Source organism: Zingiber officinale, chromosome 8A, assembly GCF_018446385.1.
Source record: "Zingiber officinale cultivar Zhangliang chromosome 8A, Zo_v1.1, whole genome shotgun sequence".
NCBI classification, from domain to species: domain Eukaryota; kingdom Viridiplantae; phylum Streptophyta; class Magnoliopsida; order Zingiberales; family Zingiberaceae; genus Zingiber; species Zingiber officinale.
The window spans coordinates 17,512,331-17,531,443 of record NC_056000.1 but is presented as its reverse complement, the minus strand read 5'-3'; the positions used below and the strand labels follow the sequence as shown (position 1 = coordinate 17,531,443).

The 19,113-nt window shown below is 36.4% G+C and overlaps 2 protein-coding genes and 1 non-coding gene across 6 annotated transcripts; all 3 read right to left on the bottom strand.

The window, feature by feature from the left end:
* Positions 1-78: 78 nt before the first annotated feature.
* LOC122008040 (UDP-glucuronate:xylan alpha-glucuronosyltransferase 1-like) lies at positions 79-2,679 on the bottom strand. 4 transcript variants are annotated; one of them, XM_042563611.1, is made up of 5 exons: positions 2,582-2,679; positions 2,428-2,502; positions 2,165-2,359; positions 1,471-2,096; positions 79-1,180 (listed from the first exon to the last, which is right to left on the bottom strand). In XM_042563611.1, the coding sequence occupies exons 2-5, from the start codon at positions 2,496-2,498 to the stop codon at positions 162-164; spliced, it is 1,911 nt and encodes a 636-aa protein (XP_042419545.1). In that variant the 5' UTR covers positions 2,499-2,502; positions 2,582-2,679; the 3' UTR covers positions 79-161. The 4 variants fall into 4 exon arrangements, with proteins under 4 accessions (XP_042419545.1, XP_042419547.1, XP_042419546.1 ...); XM_042563613.1 differs by having other exon boundaries at positions 2,165-2,326; XM_042563612.1 differs by having other exon boundaries at positions 2,428-2,517; positions 2,582-2,623.
* Positions 2,680-3,992: 1,313 nt separating this feature from the next.
* Positions 3,993-4,074, bottom strand: TRNAS-CGA. Its single transcript has one exon. It is a non-coding gene; the product is annotated as a tRNA-Ser (tRNA).
* A 5,525-nt stretch (positions 4,075-9,599) lies between these two features.
* Positions 9,600-12,022, bottom strand: LOC122012830 (acyl-coenzyme A thioesterase 2, chloroplastic-like). The gene is made up of 5 exons (XM_042569484.1): positions 11,199-12,022; positions 10,914-11,091; positions 10,293-10,783; positions 10,061-10,189; positions 9,600-9,985 (listed from the first exon to the last, which is right to left on the bottom strand). The coding sequence occupies exons 1-5, from the start codon at positions 11,928-11,930 to the stop codon at positions 9,842-9,844; spliced, it is 1,674 nt and encodes a 557-aa protein (XP_042425418.1). The 5' UTR covers positions 11,931-12,022; the 3' UTR covers positions 9,600-9,841.
* Positions 12,023-19,113: the final 7,091 nt, after the last annotated feature.

The window sequence follows — 19,113 nt, the reverse complement described above, 5'->3', positions numbered from 1 at the left end:
TTTTGTTATATTCTGCTGAATTGGGCCGATAACATCGATTTTATGCCATAATTTTGTTGAGAAATCTAATACACAAGATTAAAAAATAATAATAATAATAAAGACAGATATGGAAAAAAATCATGATGTACGAGAAAGAGAACTATAATACATAACATCCTTCAGATCTGCAGACGTGCCGTGCGATTACCACGGTCAACTCGGCCGCCGGCCGTCGACGAAGTGTTCTCCCCCCAATGCACCAGCATGCTCTCCCAATCGCAGAACGCCTCTGAGCACACCTCCGACCTCGGATCCGTAACGTTCCTCCTCCAGTGTCCGTCGGCAAACCCCTCCGCCTCCGCCCGCCTCCTGTTGTACTCCAAGAACGCCTTCCCCTTCGTCGACAGAAGGCAGAACTGCTGCAGGCTCTCCGGCATCGCGTCGTGGACCCGCCACCACTTCCCGTGCGCTGCGTCGCTGCCGAACTTCCAAAAGCTCTTCAAATTCCAGTTGCAGTCGTAGTCCCGGAAGCACCGCCACGGCTTCAGTCCCAAGTAATGCGCCAGATAGATCGCCGGTGGATCTGCCGCGAATAACCTCTCATTCTTTGCCCTCCTCTGTTCGTCGCCGCCGAAGTGCTTCAAGTAGTTGACGCTTTTGGGCAACCGGTGCCACCATGTGAAGATCTCGTTCAAGTACCCCTGGTCGCCGCCGTTGTAGGACGTGATCTCGTCGACGTGATCCATCAGTAGCCGGAACATGCACTCCGACGGTTCCACCACCATGACGCCGGAGTTGAACAGAGTCCCGTCGTTCCCCACGGCGCTGAGCTCCGTCAGCGAGAACAGAAAGTCGGCATTGCGGAGGACGAGAAGGTCGGCGTCGATGAAGACGACCTTGTCGTAGTCGGAGAGCTGCCACAGCCGGAACTTGCTGTAGTTCCATTCATTGTAGGCGTCGCGCTTCGCCTTCGGGTTGCGGATCCGACGGATCATGCGGACCTTCCACCCGGCGTCAGCAAGGCCGCGCCGGTATTCCTCGCCGATCGTCTTGTCAACGAGGACGACGAGGTCCCTCTTCGACCCTGCCAATCGGATGCTCTTCGCGGCGGCGATGGCTCCGCACACATACTGCTCCGCTGAGTGGAGTATGGTCACGTAGGCTTCTCGCCGGCTGCCGAATTCGGTGTGCGATATCTCTGGACACAAAGAAACGGAGTATTTATTACCTTCCGCCGGCGATGTCACGGAAGAAGAGGGAAATTAACAAAATGCTCCCTAAAAGTTACGTTTTTTAAAAACCTCTTTGAAGTTTATCAATATCTATTATATAGTAAAGATGTTCCTTTTTAAAATTAAAATATCTATTTTGTCCTCGTTAATTATTGTTTAAAATGCACACGTATTAATAAAGAAATATTTGTGATATTAATAAAAATTTAGGGACTATTAATTAATGAATTAATATTTCAGGGGTATCGTCGCTAACCTTTTGCTTCAAAAGGGACGACGAGCTCGCACGATCCGACCGGAAGCCGGAGCTTCTCCTCCAGCGCTGCCGGCTTAGGCTCGTAAAGCCAAAGATTCCCCTCGCGTTTAACAAGATCTCTGCACCTGAAAAGATTCGGAATCGGGAAGCAGTCGCTGACGATAAGCACCCGCACACGAGCCGCCGCGGCATCCGCCGCAACTCTGGCGGCCGCGAGCTGGAGGTGCAGCCTGGCCACGTCCCGCGACCACCCGCCGCCGGATCTATTGCAAGGCAGTTTGACGGCGACAAGATCGAATTTTGATCCCTCCTCTGGTATCGGTCGAGGGAGAGAAGGGCAAGAAGGCACATGGTATTCTTCTTCCTCGTCGATCCACTCCGGGTAGAGAATCTCCCAGGTGACGCTCGTCGGAGCGTACTCCAGTTCGATCGGAGAAACCACTGTTTCCGGCAGAGTCCGCCGCCAGAATCCCACCTCGCTGGAATTGAAATTTAGCAATCCAATCCTTGGATTCGTGTTATTAACAAGATTAGATAGCTGAACCCAATCGACTTCTACATGAGAAAGGTATCGAGGATCTGAGCCTGTTTCTTGCCAAATCCGCTCCATAACTACAAATCTGGACCTGAGCAAAAATACCTTTTCAGTGGTCTGAAACGATTAAAGTCGATTATTATCGCAACAAAATTGCACCTTGATGATGAATCCGACGAGGGCTGTTGTTCTTTGTGGATTACAGGGGAGAAAGCAAGAGATAGAAGTGTGCAACAAATGATGACGAGCAGAGTAAGCTTCAAGGTCTCAAATTTGCAGCTTGAGTTCTTCTCAGTGAACAGGAATCTGTATCTTTCGAACCTGAAATCTCTCAACTTCTGAGACTTTATTTTTCTGACGAAAGAAGAAATACTTAGATTTCTGCAAATAAATTACTGTTGATTAAATTGATAAGAACATACTCTGTCGCTGTTGATCTCAGCCGGGCTTCAGTGGAGACATTAGCAGCAACGACGAGCTCTTTCATAATCATGAATCTGCAAAAACAAAGACTTCCAAGTGTTAAAAGATCAAATGGCAGTTCATCAAATGTTGAGCAAAACTGAAAACTCTCACCAAAAATCGAGAGGAAGAAGAAGAGGAAGAGAAACTTGTTGCTTTGGGGATTCTGTTTATTTTCTCTTAGATTTTGGTGGCCTTTTATGGATGATCATTGACCCCATTGATTGAAGTTGGACTACAAATTTTGATTTTAGTAGGAGAGAGGAAGAAAACAAAATTTACAGGTAATTATCCGGAATTAATTATATGAAAGCATAGTAATTTCAGAATAATATATCTGATTTTTTTTCCAAATAAAAACTAAAAAACTTTGTCATAAATGCAAGCATACCTAATCTAAGAGGTCCATCAGCGTATTCAGGTATTCTTTCTGGCTTTATTTAAGCTGTTCAGACAAATGTGATTTCCCTTGGCATTGAAAAAAAAAACACTCAATATTCAAATTAAGTTTGGCTGATCATGACATTTTAACTTTTTGTTAGAACCAAATATAGAAACAAAATATTTAAGATCATTTTCATCGTTGCATTCATGGAGTTCAATTCCAGTTTTTTATTTCCCAGTTTTCTTAAAAACTAAAATATATATATAAAAAAATAATACCCGACAAGATATTGTTTCCACGGAGTATTAAAAAACTACAAATCTAATGGAATCTTTTAATGTATTTTTTTTTTCTTCAGATCTTTGGAGGATGGCCACTTGGCCAACTCAAGTTAGGCAAGGAATTTTTCAGTTAGAAGACAACAACAATTGACATGTGCTTTTTGATGATACCAGATGTTGAAGCAATCTGTAAACTATTCCCCCTAATTTTGTTTGACTTCTGAACTGACTTGCTCCGTGCAAGTTTGAGTGATCAAGAGGAACAAGGAAGGTGGCGTTGACCAAAAACGGTCAACTTAAGGTAGCTAAGTCAACTAGCAGATAGGTCAGGTTTGACTGTTGGGATCCAATAGATCAAATTGACTCAGCAATCAGATCAAGATTACTATTTTTTTTTTTTTTGCTAAAATACCATAGTGATCTTTTGGTGTTTAAAATAAAAAAAAAAACTTTTAAGCACATTTAAATGCAATTATAGTTTTTGAAAATTAATATGATTTTAGATAAGTTTTTATTGTTTAAAGTGATATTACAAAATTATTATAATATTTATGGTACTTTTAGAAGTTCACGAGGTTCTTATTGTTTTTGTTTATTTTAACCTCTAGAATGCTATTAAAACTTTTTAACTAAACTATTTTGATATTTGTATGGTTAAAAAAAATAAAATAAGACCACTATTACATTTATTATGTTTTTTTTTAAAAAAATAATTTGTGTAGTTACTCATTGATTTTGACTACTGAAAAATCTTCAAAATATATTTTTTAGAAGTTTAAACGATTATGAAAGGTATTTTTTAAAATGAGATACGTTGTAAATTTAAAATTACGGTTAGTAAAAATTTGTAACAAAAGATCGTCGACAGCAGGATTCGAACCTGCGCAGGCAAAGCCCAACAGATTTCGAGTCTGTCTCCTTAACCACTCGGACATATCGACGTGTTGCACGTAAGAGTAAATTTTTATTTATTTAATATTAATTCATATAGAAAATAGAAGACGATGCCGTCCAGCAGAATTGAATCTTCCACATTCGAGACTACAGGCATACGGAGCGTACCCTCAAAACATCAGAAGGAACATTAACAAGTCGTTTAGCAAATCTCCATCTAAAGGGGTCTGTTTTGAATATTTTTGAGAGGTTACGTTTAAGTGTTATAGAGAGATCTTATGGGAAAATTTTTCTCGTTCCTTAAGTTGTTCATGTAGCACGGCTTTTATGTTGCTGTATCTTCACCGTCATAATCAGAAGCTGAGCTCCCTTTCAAAAGACTTTTGTGGTCCAATTATTTATCATTCCGTTTGATTGGGGGACACAAAGAAATGTGAAAGAATGATAGCTACTGAAACAAGAATGCTACTATCTTCTCTCTGATTGATGTTGTGGTTTTTCAACGCATTGTTCTTGATATTATTCATTTCCTGTCCATTTATAACTCCATTGTTAAATGTGGTGCAGCCTTTTATTTTAACTGTATTTGAAATAGAGCGAAACATGAATCCAGATGAACACTGGTTTACAAGTTGAGGCACTTGTTGGAATTTTGGTAGATTAGGAGGAGGAAATAAGAAGATAAGAGAGACTTTGGAAAAAGTATGGGAATGGGGAAGAGACTCTATGGAAAAAAAAAATATTTGTTGTTTGTTATTATAATAAATAATTATTATATTCATATTTATATATTTAGATTCATGTTTTCACATCTGATCCTGTCCGAACGCTGAATCAATGGATGCTGGGTACGTGGCACTCTCCGAACTAATGACGTGGATCTCCGGTCGATCGTAGGGATCTCCGGCGAACTTGCAAGGAAGTCGGGCCGGGAAGGGGTTCCCGGTGACGACCCTCCGACGCTCAGGCAAGAGGAAACTATGAAGTGGCTCCGAAGATGCGAGAATGCGTATCTCCGGCGAAGTGTGAGGACCCTTATATAGAGCTGTGAAGAGGCTTATGCACATATACCGAGGCGAATACGTGTCCTCTTACTATACCTCAGTATGGGCTTGTCAGAGGAGCTTGCCTGACACTATACTGCTACAGTCCGAGCACCTCTCTGATGGGACGGCAGAACCTTCTGTCATTATAAGGTTCAGCGTATGACTTGGTCGTTGGACATGCCTGTTGTCAGAGGATGTTTCCCGATGCTTCCCTTATCCTTTTGTCTCTTCTGTTCCCGCGCCGAGCGTCCGGCCGCTCGGCAGTCCCATCACGTCTGACCGGACGTAGGTACTGATTCGCTCGGGAGATTCCAGGTCGTGTGCTCGGATGAAACTGTTCACAGCATTACTGCTTTATGCATCAGTCGAGCGGGCTACCCGCTCGGCCCGGCGACCCTGTTCACCATGAGCGTCGGAGACCCGACTCCCCGTCGGGTTGTCTTTGATTCCGCTTAAACCCTTTTCGACCGGTCGGTCCCCCCTTTTCCTGTCGGTCGTTTGACCTTTGACCTCCACGTGGCGTTGACTTCCCTCAAAGGGGGTCCCCCGTCCTTACTGCCGGATCAACATCCTTTTACCATTAATACATCACAAAACAATTAATTCTTGTTTTTTTATATACTTATGACTCTTGTCATAAAAAATTTATTGAACTTAGTTTAATTAAATTTTATTTAATTGATGAAGCGTCAAATTAATTTTAAGAATTTCTTGGCATGGTTAATAAAGTCAATTTGTTTTTGGCATTGTTCTTACATAGTTGAAGAAGTCAATTTATCTTTGGAATAAATTTATATATATACCAACATCTACCCTCTTAAACTTATTATTCCTTGAACTCCTAACAAATTCCTTTAATATTGAAAAGCTTCCGCTTTTAGAGGCTTTGTAAGTATATCAGCTACTTAATCACTTGACTCAACATGGAGTCATTCTATTATTTTTTTTTTTGACTTAATGTACTTTCTTATGAAATGAAAATGAGTATCGATATGCTTGGATCTTTTATGATGAACTATGTTTTTGGCTAAAGTAATTGTCGATCTGTTATCCACATAGATCTTGATTGTAACTTCTTATTGCAATCTAAGATCCTAGAGTAATCTCTTTAGCCAAATAGAATGACAAATACAAAAGGCTACATCAATATACTCATCTTCACAAGTTGATAGAGCAACAATTGATTGTTTCTTTGAAGATACAAAAGGCGCATGGTATCTCTGACGTAATGGTCAGGGGTCGATTCTCAGGAACTGACGACCTGGGGTTTACGCCGCCATGCGCCTATGGCCTGTGTACCTGCATGAACCTCCCTCCATATCCGTGGGGCCGACACTAGGGGGGCCGCTAAGGTAGCGGATCTACCTTTTTTTTTGAAGACCAAGTGAATACATCATTACCAAGATAAAACATGTATCTAGTAGTGCTTTTGCAATCATCATAACTTCCATCCCAATCGCTATCACTTAAATCAAAAAACTCCATATCTTTTGTTAATGAATAGAGAAGTTCATAATCAATTGTCCCTTTGATATATCTAAAAATTATCTTAACTACATATAAGTGAGAAGTTTTTGGAGTTTTTATATACTTGTTTACCAAACCAACTCCAAATAATATATTAGACCATGTACATGTCAGGCACCTAAGGCAACTCACAAGACTCTTGTAATAAGTCCAATTCACATGTTTGTCTTCTCCATCTTTAGTCATTCTATGTCATACTCAACGGGCATATCCATAACATAACAATCTTCCATTGAGAATTTCTTCATAATATCTTTGGCATATTTTTCTTGTGATACAAAGATTCTCTCATCTCTTTGTTGTACTTTAATATTGAAAAATTATCTCATCAATCATAAATCTGTCATCTCAAACTCCTTCTCCATCAATTGCTTGAATTCTCTAATCATGGAGAGATTATTACCTGTAAAATTTAAATCATCCACATAAAGACATATCAGCATAATATCTCTATATGAATTATACTTTAAGTATAAAAAATACTCGTAGGGGCACTTTGTGAAACCTTCCTTTATAAAATGTTCATCAATTCTTGAGTTATAGGCTCTGAGGGCTTGTTGGAGTCCGTAAAGAGTTTTCTTTAATGTGTATACCTTTTCTTCTTGCCCTTTGATAATAAAACCAGGTGGTTGCTCGATATAGACCTCTTCTTCAAGATTTTCATTTAAGAAAGTAGATTTTACATCCATCTAATATATCTTCCATCTTCTTTGAACTGTAAGAGAGATGAGTAGTCATACTGTTTCAAGCCAGGCTACTGGTGCAAAGCCTTCTTTATAGTCAATCTCGAACTTTTGCTTGTATCCTTTAGCAACCAACCTTACTTTATGTCTTTCAACTTCTCCTTTTGCATTTGTCTTTATTTTGAACACCCATTTGACTCCAATAGCTTTATCTTTGAGGAAGTGAAGTGAACTCCCATGTATTATTTTTCTTTATAGAATGAATTTCTTCTTCTATTACTTTTCTCCACTTTGCTTTTCAACCAAAATTTTAAATTGTTTAAATTTAGTAAAAACTTCTTTCTTTTCTTTTAGCCTATATACCTAAGTCTTTCCACTATAATTATCAGTGAAGTCATGAAATACTTGTTTTCACCCGTAGAGATAGATTGGTTGGGTCCATAAACATCGAAATGCACAAATTCAAGTTGTGAAGATGCTCATCTCAGTTTGTACTTTTTGAATGACTTCCTCTACTACTTTCCTACAACACATATTTCACGGAAGTTTCAATCTTTGGTAATCCAATTACCATGTCATTATTTGAAAATAGCTTTAATGCCCTAAAATTTAGATGCTCATATCGAAGATGCTAAGAGTGGAACTGTCCACAATGCTTGCCTTGAAGCAATTCCTGTCATTGATGCTTAACTTCAGTGGAAACATTCTGTTCTTGGCTATTGTGACATAAGTAATAAGATTATTACTGTTATCATGAATACTAAGTGTCAAATTCTTCATTTGTATACCGTATTATTTCTTCAATAGTTGACTAATGCTCAAAAAATTATTTTTATATCGGGAACATAATAAACATCTGAGATGCATATATTCTTTTCATTTTGCAATTCAAACAGAATGTCACATTTTTCTTTAATTGACTTTTGTGAGGGATCTCCAAAGGTAATATTGTCTATTGGCCTCTCATCAAGCTTTGTAAATAACTCCATTCTCCCACACATGTGGTTTGATGCTCATTTGTCTAGGAACCATGTAATAGGTTGAACAGATTTTGATCCATCCCATGTCATCAACAATACTGATCCTTCATTGTCCACGTCCTTATTAACAAGTTCACTTTTTCTTCTCTATTGTTAGTGTTATACCAACATTCATTATAGTGACCATACTTCTTGCAAATACAATCATGAGATTTAGTTTTATCATAACTTCATCCAATGTTTCTACCTCGTTCATGACCTTGACCTCAGTTTCCACCATGGCATCTTCCACACCCATATCCCTTTTAATTATCTTCAATTCCATCATTTTTATTTTGAGTGTTTTCATTGGAGTTAAAAGTACGACCACCTCTTCCTCTCCATGTAGAAGTCCTTTCTCGTTGAGGACCTCCTCTGAATGATTCATTGAATAATAGTTTGGAGTGGAGTGCTTGCTCCAAAGTTCTTCCTTTACTTTTCTTCAATATTCTTTGTTCATATACTTGAAGGGAGCCCATAAGCTCTTCCACAATCATCTCTAAATCTTTTTGATTCCTTGATCGTCACAACTATGAAATCAAACTTTGAGTCTAAAGACCTTAAGATCTTTTTTTATAACTTGAATATCTTTTAGCTCCTCATCATTTCTTTTCATTTGATGAATAATGGAGATAACTCGAGAGAAATAATAAAAAAAATATTTTTAAATTCTCTTGTTGTGGTGCTTCAAATTGAGTTTATAAGGCTTGTAGGCGATTTTTTTTTTTACTTTATTTACTCCATCATATCATATGTTGTCTTCAATATCTCTCAAGCTTCTTGTAACGTTGTTGAGCAATCAACTCAAAAATAACTTCATCAACCCCTTGATAGATAGTGAATAAGGCATTCTTATCTCTTTTCTTCATCTCCTTAAGAGCTTCCTCATACCCATCGCTTGTTTCGGCTATAGTATAGTCGGTCTTCACAAGGTCTCATACATCAAGGGAACATAATAAAGCCTCCATTTGTATACACCATATTCTGTAGTTGTCTTTGGTTAACTTTGGCACTTGGACGGAGCTCGTCGAAGCCATTGGTGTATATAACTCTGATACCATATTTGTTGTAATTTTGGTGGATCTAGGATAACGAAACAAGAATGTAAGAGAGACTTTGCAAGAAAGTATGAGGATGAGAAAGAGACTCTACAAAGAGGAATGTTTACCGCTTGTTATTGTTAAATAATCATCATACAAGGTGTCTATTTATACACTTAAATTCATGCTTTCACATCCTTCTTCAATTAATACATCACAAAATTATTAGTTTTTGTTCTTGTCTATACTAATGACTCTTGCCATAAAGAGTTTCATTAAACTTAAAGAGTCACATGAAGTCAAATTGATTTTGACAACTGCCTTGCATGGTTGATGAAATCAAGTTGTGCTTGGCATTGTTCTTACACAAAGTCAATTTTTCTTTGGAATAAGTTTACATGCCAACAGCAATATTAATGAATAGATTAACTGCTTCGTTCTTATTTCTAGAGTGCAAGGAGAACAATCTTCCTACTGAAAGGATGCCGATCTAACCTAGTTAACCAAATAATTTTTCAGCATCCATACGCTCGAGGACTCGACGGGCTTCTTCTTCAGTTGCAGGAACCACATTGCGAATCTTGAGTCCATTCTTTAGGGCATCATAATTGACAGTGAAAGTGAAGTAGAATGTGTTTGAGACCTGCACGTTGATGAAACAATCAGGCTAAGCCGTGTATATGTAGATATTCCATGATACTTGTGACGAAGCACTTACCTCGCTGGTTCGGAGCTCAGGTCTTGTTACATGAGCAACAACTTCAACATTGATCAAAGGTTTCTCCGGGTTCTCTAGTTGTGTATAGAGAACGCAAGATTTTAGTCGCAAGAAGTCTCCTACATCGACCTGAGAAAGAAGATAAAAATTTTCCATAAAAAAAGAAAAAGAAAGTTTAATATGCTACACAAACAAAAGAACACTTTCACTGAGTGAGTTTGTTAATACTCACTGGTTTCAAGAAATCAACATGGTCTAGTTCAAGAAAGGAAGGCATCTGCCCAACAAATGCATATGCAGTAGATAAGGCCAATTCATACGCCAAGTTCATCAAAAATCCTCCAAAAATACGGCCATGGAGATTTCTCTGTTGAGGTTGGCAGATTAGTGAATTTTCGAGTCGGGTGTCTCTTATCAGAATGCTGTCTCTATCCGCTAATGCAGGCATATCACAAAACACACGGCCTTCTGCTAACAAATCCTTTAACCTCTTTGCATCATCGCCATGGAAACTATGGACACCAGTTTCGTATCCTCTTTTCTGTTCCTCACGTTTTCTTTTCCGGAGTTTATCCTTTTCTTCTGCTTGTTCAAACAGCAACTTTTCTTGCTCAGTTTGGGGTGACAAGCGGTTTACAGGAGCTGACTTTCCGGTTTTTGAATCGCGCGCAACGAATGTGAAGTTTGCCGTCAAGGCCACAGGATTTGACGGTTTAGAGTCATCTGCAACAAGAAACCAAGATGAAAACTGAAAATTTTGAGGATGGAATGATGCTTTTAACCGTGAGTGACACTTGAGATGGTCATGTATAAGGGAGGAATATACAGTCATTAAAGGAACGATCATGAATACCTTGTTGATTCTGTCTAACTTCAATTTGGATCTCAATGGATGAACGACCCACCCAAGTGACAGCACCTTCTATCTTTAGATCAGTGTCCACACGCAATGGCTTCTTCAGAACCATCTTATCCACAGAAGCAGTGACCAACAAGAGAGGCCTTGTGGTGCTATCATCATCCGAACAGTGCTGGAGAAATGCAACAATAGCATGTTTGCGATTTTACGTGTTAAGGGATGGGAGAGAATCTAAGACAACAAACTGTTAACCAGATAAGCTTGAGATCAAAAGGGTACCTTCACGGCAATCGTCCCGGCGAGAGCATCAAGATCCTCCAGCAACTTTTCGATTCGGACTTTATACCATGGATCACGGTACTGCTCTCTCAGTATGTAATCGCTTGAGAAATTGTACACGATCCTCGTCCTGCTCTGCGCCGGCGTCCTCGTGAGCAACTCCGTCTGCGGTGGCCCGTCTTTGTCCGGGTCCAGAAGCCTCTCGAAGATGCTCGAGCGCGCCTCCCAGAGCGCCTTGGTCACCGGCGAATGGTACATCCCCGGCCACAAGCTGAGCGGCTTCCGGACCGACGACCCCGCGTCGATGTGCGGTGGAGCTGCGTCGAACGGCGACGCGAACGTCGACACCACGCGAATTGGCGAGGCTGGCTCCGCCGCCGCCGCGCCGGCGGAGGGTTCCTGTGGCGCATCGTTTCCCATGAACCTGATCGGAGAGGTGGAAAAGGGGGAAAGGTGCGATCTTTGCGAGAAATCCGCCGATTCCTTACGAATTCGTGAAAAGGAAAGCAAAATAGATCTCGACGCGGAAAGATTCGATTTTGAGAGGAAATTTATGGTGTTTTGTGGAGGAAATTGGGGGTTCGGATCAGCAGAAGGCTTTGGAATCAAGGATTGCTTAGGGATTTCGGGGAATCTGTGGAGGTTGACGTAGGCGTGGGACGAGGATTTACCGCGGTGGAAGAGAATTCTAGAGAAGAAATATGCAGAGCAGCGAGCGGATGCCGGGTTCATGATGGAGTCAGAGAGGGAAAGGAGCTTGGTGAGAAGGTTAGTTAGGTTACGAATTGGTGGTTGTGCTCCAATAACCTTGCAAGGGAGGATGGGAAATCTAACCAGTAAAAATGATTTTTTAAGCAAAATTTAAAAAAAAAAATCAAAAGAGAGGCCTTTAAAATCAAAAGAAAACTAACAACATTTTACTGGTATATTATATTTTAAAATATTCTTCAGTATGTTAGCAATATTAAAACATTTTTTAAATATTTTTGTTTTATTGATAAAATATTTCTCTCAATTTAAAAGGATAAGTAGGTATTTATTTTTCAAAGAGAGACATTTTAAGGTAGGACTAGCATATTATGGGCATTTTCCTGAACCTGATGTACCAGAATTAGTTCTAACAAAAGAATATATTGACAAACTTCATCGAGAATTGCCTGAGCTTCCTGGAGCAAAGCACAGACGATATGAAAAAATGGGTCTTCCTATGCAAGATGTTCCCTCTCCATCCAGTGATAAAAATGTAGGGGAGAATTAAAATATTGAGTAACTTTCAGAAATAATAGATGTTTTTTCTATTGAAATGGTTATAATTTATGAATTTTGTAGGTCGCTGACTTTTTTTAATGCCATTGTTGGATTTTTTTTTTTTTTTATTGGATAAATTCCTTGAATGAGCCTTTCTAAGTTGATGTTATAAGGTGACTATGTTAGTCTAGCGTCTTCGTCAATTCGTCACAAAGTCAACATAGAGGAAGTAAATAATGGATGACTACTAGTCTTTGGAATAATGACTAGCGCATAGAGGAGTCATTTACCTCGGCTATATCGAGATTCGAACCCTAGATCTCATGATGGTAACACCTCATGCGTTAGCCACTAGACCGTCCCGAGGAGACAAAGAACCTTTCCAACTTATTTCTATAGCAAGTGGTTATTACTTCTGTAAGGAACTAGGGTGTTAAATACGTGAAAGCGCAGCGAAAAACATCTAGTTCCTCCAGAAAATTCATACGAAAAGAAACCATATACTAAGATTTACATGAGAGAAAGTTACACCTTTGTTGCATGTCCTTCACAATCCCGACAGCAACGTTTCTTTAGATACTGATCTTAGCGTGATCAAGTGGCTGCACCTCTAAGGTATCCACACGAACAAGCCTCATTTGTCTCACAAACTCACGAAGTGGAGAATGAAACAACCAAATGTTGTGCTAGCAACTCTTCTTGGAAGTTTCGGCCAAGTGGAAGAGAGGAAGAGGAATAAGAGCAAGAACACAAAAAACTCATTACCAAAATGAATCCAAAAACCCTCTTTTATAAATTCATGAAATTACCTTATGCCTTAATGTCAATTATCACATTAATATTTGTCTTCATCCAATGTATTATATTCAATGCATGAGCAATTCAAATTATTCACTCTTCATCCAATGCATGAGTAATTTAAGTTGTACACTCATCTTTCTTCATAAATTCAAATTCAAGAAATCACTTAATAAGTCCAATTCATTGATCATCAATCCAATTGACTCAATGAGTCTAATTCATGAAATCACATGATGAGTCCAACTCATTAATCATTAATCCAATTGACTCAATTATTCTAATTCAAATTATATTCAATCCAATAGTTGGATCTAATTGAGTTTAACTTAATGAGTCTAATTTGAATTAGATTTAATCCAATGTTCCATCATATGAATCTATATCCATTGACTTTTTTTTTATGTGTGACTCAATACGTTCTCATAATGTTGGAAATGTATCCAAATCAACATTTAGATACATAAGCAATGAATGACATCTAGCAATACTTTATTGCTACCCAAGTGATAAGAATGTTGAGATTCGATTTAATCTTTCTGTGACTATTATCTTGTATGACTCAATTATTCTATCCTTGATATCTAGATTAATCAATGAGGCGTAGACCGTGTCATCCTCTTATCAATCTTTGTGTTTCTTGATCTTTAAGTAGACACATTCAATCAAATAAGTTCAATATCACATATTGACTCATTTAAGCATGGTCATGCATTCTTGTATCTTACTAATCAAGGGGCCCACAGATATCACTTTCGTTATATGGAAGGGATAGATCCCATATACATCACTCACATTCCTTCGCATAACTTATTGTATACCTAGTCATCGACTTTATGGTTCACCCTGTTATGAGTGACGTTTGTCGATAACAAAGTATATAACTTCTTATGTAGGGAACCGTAATGACTTCAGGTCTAAGAACTATTCATACTAATAGTCACATGAGAATGTTTATGACACTCATATAACGATCCATGAAATATTCTCATGATGGGTCATTCAGTATATATTCTCTAATATATAATAATGTGTCAACCTGATATCTCATATTCATGACTTGTGATATTAAGTCATCCGTTGACCTATATGATAGTCTCAACACATTAATATTGTCCTTGCATATTAATGCTTGATTAGAAATAATTAAGAGTAGTGTTCTATATATATCTATAATATCTCACTATCAATTCATCCAATTGATATGTTGTAGATTAGAACCTCCGACTCTAGAACATTATTTGACACTGAATTGAAGTAAATATAACCAACTTTATCTGTATTAATAATAAAATATGATACAAAAAGAGCTTTTTACAATCATCTCATAAGTAATACTAGAACTAATACTAACAACTTCACACCCAACTTCTTGTTAGCATGACACAATATATTATCAAGTCTTTCAGGGAAACAATCAGTTATTGGTCATCTTTCACTGTTTCATCCTGCTTTGAGCTAATATTTCATGGATTATCAGTGTCTTTTTTTCGCTTAATTGTTGTGGTTAGCATCCACAGATTCATGCAACTTATACATTTCCTACCAACTGACAATAACATAGTCAGCAAGTACCAGTTTTTTTCTATATCTATGTGATATGGGATCATTGTAACTATCATCAAAAAGCTTATATTGGCTATTTTATCTCGTCAAAGCATTTGGTTCTAGCTTTAGTATAGGCAAGTCTGTGTTACTCTTATTAACTTCTAACCACATGACAACAAACACATTTGAATAACTTTTGATGTCATGCCACCGATAGTTGCCATAGACTTCAAGAGAACATTCCAAATGCTTTTCTTAATTTTTTTTTTCCACATAAACTTGTAGGGAGAAATTGTTTCTATAGTTCAATGAAATATAATACGGTGCGTAAAAGAGGAGCATGATAAAGCAAGGAAATCAAAAGTCAAGAGGTTGTGATAATCAATAATCAAGAGGACGTGACAATCAATAGTCACGAAGATGTGGCAGTCAACCGTCAATTAAAGTCGTGACAGTCAACAGTCAAGAGAAGACAGGAATCAGGGTTGCTTCGCATCACCAGTCACATAATTCCTGATCGATTACAAGTAAGGCAAGTTCCTAGGTCTAAATACTGGAATGAGACAATTCCTGACCGGCTTTGCAGTAGCCAGATCATGAAGGCTAGATCCTTGGCCACCGTCTCCGATAAGTCTCAGTCGAGTCGACACGGTTCATCCTTTTCATCAAGGCTCAATCCTTATAGCACATCTGAGCAGTCATCCTAAGCTATCTGCAGTTGAACCTGTATGGGATGGATAACGCTAAGCGACAACAGTGTCAGGGAATCATAACCTTCTATCAAAAAATAACTGTCATCAGTAAGGGAATATTCCAGTGATCTGTCATACACTGAAGATGGAACCTTCTGCCGGCCAATGGGAGACCGACAGACATCCTCCCTCCCCGACATATCCTGACACCTGACATTCTCTAGCAGCGATCAGCCTCAAAAGGCAGATAGAGTCTTATAAAAAGGGAGGTCTTCTTCATTGGCCAGGTACGCACATATTCACATGCATCTTCAATAGTTCCTTTTTATTTCCTTCGTTTGTACACTGCTCTTTCAGGAAAAAAGAACTTGACTTGAGCGTCGGAGGACCTGCACCGGAGACTTTTAACTTGGTTTCTGGTCTCTAACGCTCCATGTGCTTATCTCAATGTGTGCAAGACCCAAGTATCACCGGTTTCATTACTACCGACCTTTAGTACCACGTGGGGGTTCGCTTTTCCGAGGTACATACATAAGATATGTCAAAATCGTCTTTTCCATCAACACCGACCCCACCTTCGCAGACCTCCGTCTAACTCAAATTCCGAACAGAATTAAAATAATATACACAACCAAATTACAACATATCAAAACTGCCATATGAATCTGCTAATAGCAATACCAACTAACATTATAGACACCAATTATTGAACTTTTGCTGGTTGTCTGACAAATTTGTTTCACACAATTTATAACTTTCTTTGCTATGAGAAATTTCAGATTGTAGATCCAGCAGTCATAGAATCGCTAGTTGATAAAGTTCTTTCTGCAACAGGCCCGGCTCAAGGCATAGGCCATTAAGGCCTATGCCTAGGATCCCAATTTTATTGGAACCCATTGATTAATTAATTAAAGATATTGAAAAAATTAAATTAGCATCATTAATATTAATTAATTATAAATGTCTTGCTAATTCATTAATGACACCTTGTCAATTAATTCATTATCGATTCCACTTTCTATTTATACCTTGTAGTTATCTTTATTTCCTCATTAATTGTCTACCATAATTTTATATGAGATTTTATTATGCCTTAAATATAATTCATTTTTAAATTGACATATTTTTTCTTTTTTTATTATTACTCCGATTCTCATTTTATTTGGCAATTAGTAATATTATTCTTATAAAACCTAATGAATTCTTTTCTCTTCAATATTTCTTAAAAATCCTAATAGTTCTCTCATCAATGCATTGCACCCTTTTCTTTTTTTCATCAGCGATTTTGCATGTTTCTCCTTCCTCACCGATGATACTCGAAGAGAACGTCCTTCTCTTCCTTTGCCGATAATATTTCTTCCTCGCTCTTTCTTTTTTATTTCTCGATAATAATATGAATTAAAGATTTTTTAATCATAAAATACAAAGTAAAATGCATTAGCAAAAATAAATTTTTTAAAATTAAAATTAATAAAGTCTATTTGACATTCTAACTAAAAAGATTAAATAATTTAATAATTTTATTAATAAAAAATAAAATTATTATCAAAATACCCGTCAGAAAACTAGATTTTATATCAAAAATTAGTTTTTTTCTAAAAAAATATTTAATTCTTTTTAATAACTAATTTTAAAAATATTTTTTAAAAATTATTATTTTCGATCCCAAATCTAAATGAAAAATGTTAAAGAAAATTAAAAATATATTAAAAAATTTTGTTTTTAAATTTTTTTGCCTAGGGCCTTAAGAAATCTTGAGACGGCCCTGTTCTGCAAATCCCAAGCAACTCGAACAGTAGCAAGCAGGAAAAACGAATTTGCAAGGATGCTTTTTCTGGCCAGGTCTGTGAATCAACGAACAATATTGCCTTTGTTTCCGGCCCCTTTCAAACTGCAGCATCTGTGTTTATGAATGACTTCACTGCAGTCTAAGACCTTCACTTTTGGTTCTCTAGGTGATGAAGGAATCCAAAGTCAAGGTAAGTCTATTGGTTTTGCATAACACCCTAGGCTCTTAACTATTTATAATTATCAACAAAAATTTTGTTTAATTTAGATAATCGATGATTCCTAAATAATATTCTATATCCGACATATCAGTAAAAGAGGCATGTAATTCAGAATTAGAAAACTTCGGAAAACTTAGATTTTTTTTATTTCGAGATTAATGAAATTTTTTTATCAAAAATATCTTTGGATAAGAGAAGAATGTAAAAAAAAAATAAAGAAGAATGTAAAGAAAAAAATGAAAAACATAAAAAAAAAATAAAATTAAAAGAATTTTAAAAAAGAAAAAAATAAAAGTAAAAAAACATAAAATAATAATAATAATAAAACATTAAAAATAAAAAAAGGTTTTTTTTAAAAAAATAAAAAATAAGAAACGTAAAAAAAATAAAAAATGAAAAAAATATAAAAAATGAGAAAATAAAATAACGAAAAAAATAAAAAAAATGTAAAAACACACACATAAAAATAAAGAAAAATGGGAAAAATAAAAAAATAAAAAAATATTAAAAAAAGAAAAAGAGTTTAGATAATAATAATAATATTATTAGTATTATTATATAAATTTTGTAATTAAGAGTAATATTTTAAAATATTAAAGTAGATTATTTATTAAAAATTTTAAATAAATAATTTTTTTTTATATTATCTAAATTGAACCAAACAATATTTAATTATATTTTATTTCTTATAATTTTAATTATATAATTATCTAGTAATCATATAATTAATATTATATATAATAATTTAAATCACCTTATAAGTTACATGAACAGGAGAGAGTTGATACGAGAGTTGAAGTAAAACCAAAGATGTAATTCACGGTATAAATTTTGTCGCAAAATAATTTTTGGCGTAAAATAATTGATCGTCGAACATTCGGTGCCAATTATAATAAATGGCTCATCATATGTCACTCACTAATTATACTAATTACCAATATATATTTTCTATTAATTCACTATAACAATGCCCATTCAGGCATTCACAGGACCGACGTCTAATGTAAAAAAGAATCTTTATTCGTATAAAAAATAATAAAATTGATATATAAAATAATTTTATTAGAATATTTGTTTCATTTAAAAAAGATTGATAATGTTTTTAAATTTATAATTAGATCCTTTTAAATATTTTTTTTGATTGAGAGTTAGCATTTACTTAAAAACAGGGAAAAATACCTTGAACCTCTTTTATTTTCTATTAAATAATCTTTTGTCCCTGTATTTTAAAAATAATACTTAACTTGCCGTTGACCAAAGTTAAATATGAAAAAAATTATAAAATATTATGTCCTTATGTATATTAAATTTATGTGAAAAATAATTACACACGTCTGTGAAGTAAATTCTTTCATTATTGATTAGTTGGATCCATGATATACATATAGATAAAATATATATAAATAGATAAAAAAATATAGAAGTATTTAGTGATTATGTCTTTCATCAGTCGCTTGGATATGTGGTTCGCTCGGATATGTGGTTAATGTCGATTTGTCAGTACATCCACTTTTAGTGTCCTACAAAATAAAGTTTATCAGCTAAGGATTGACATTATCGGTGTTATTCTCTCTAACAATTCAATCAGTGATGAACTGAGATGTGAGACTCGCGTGCATA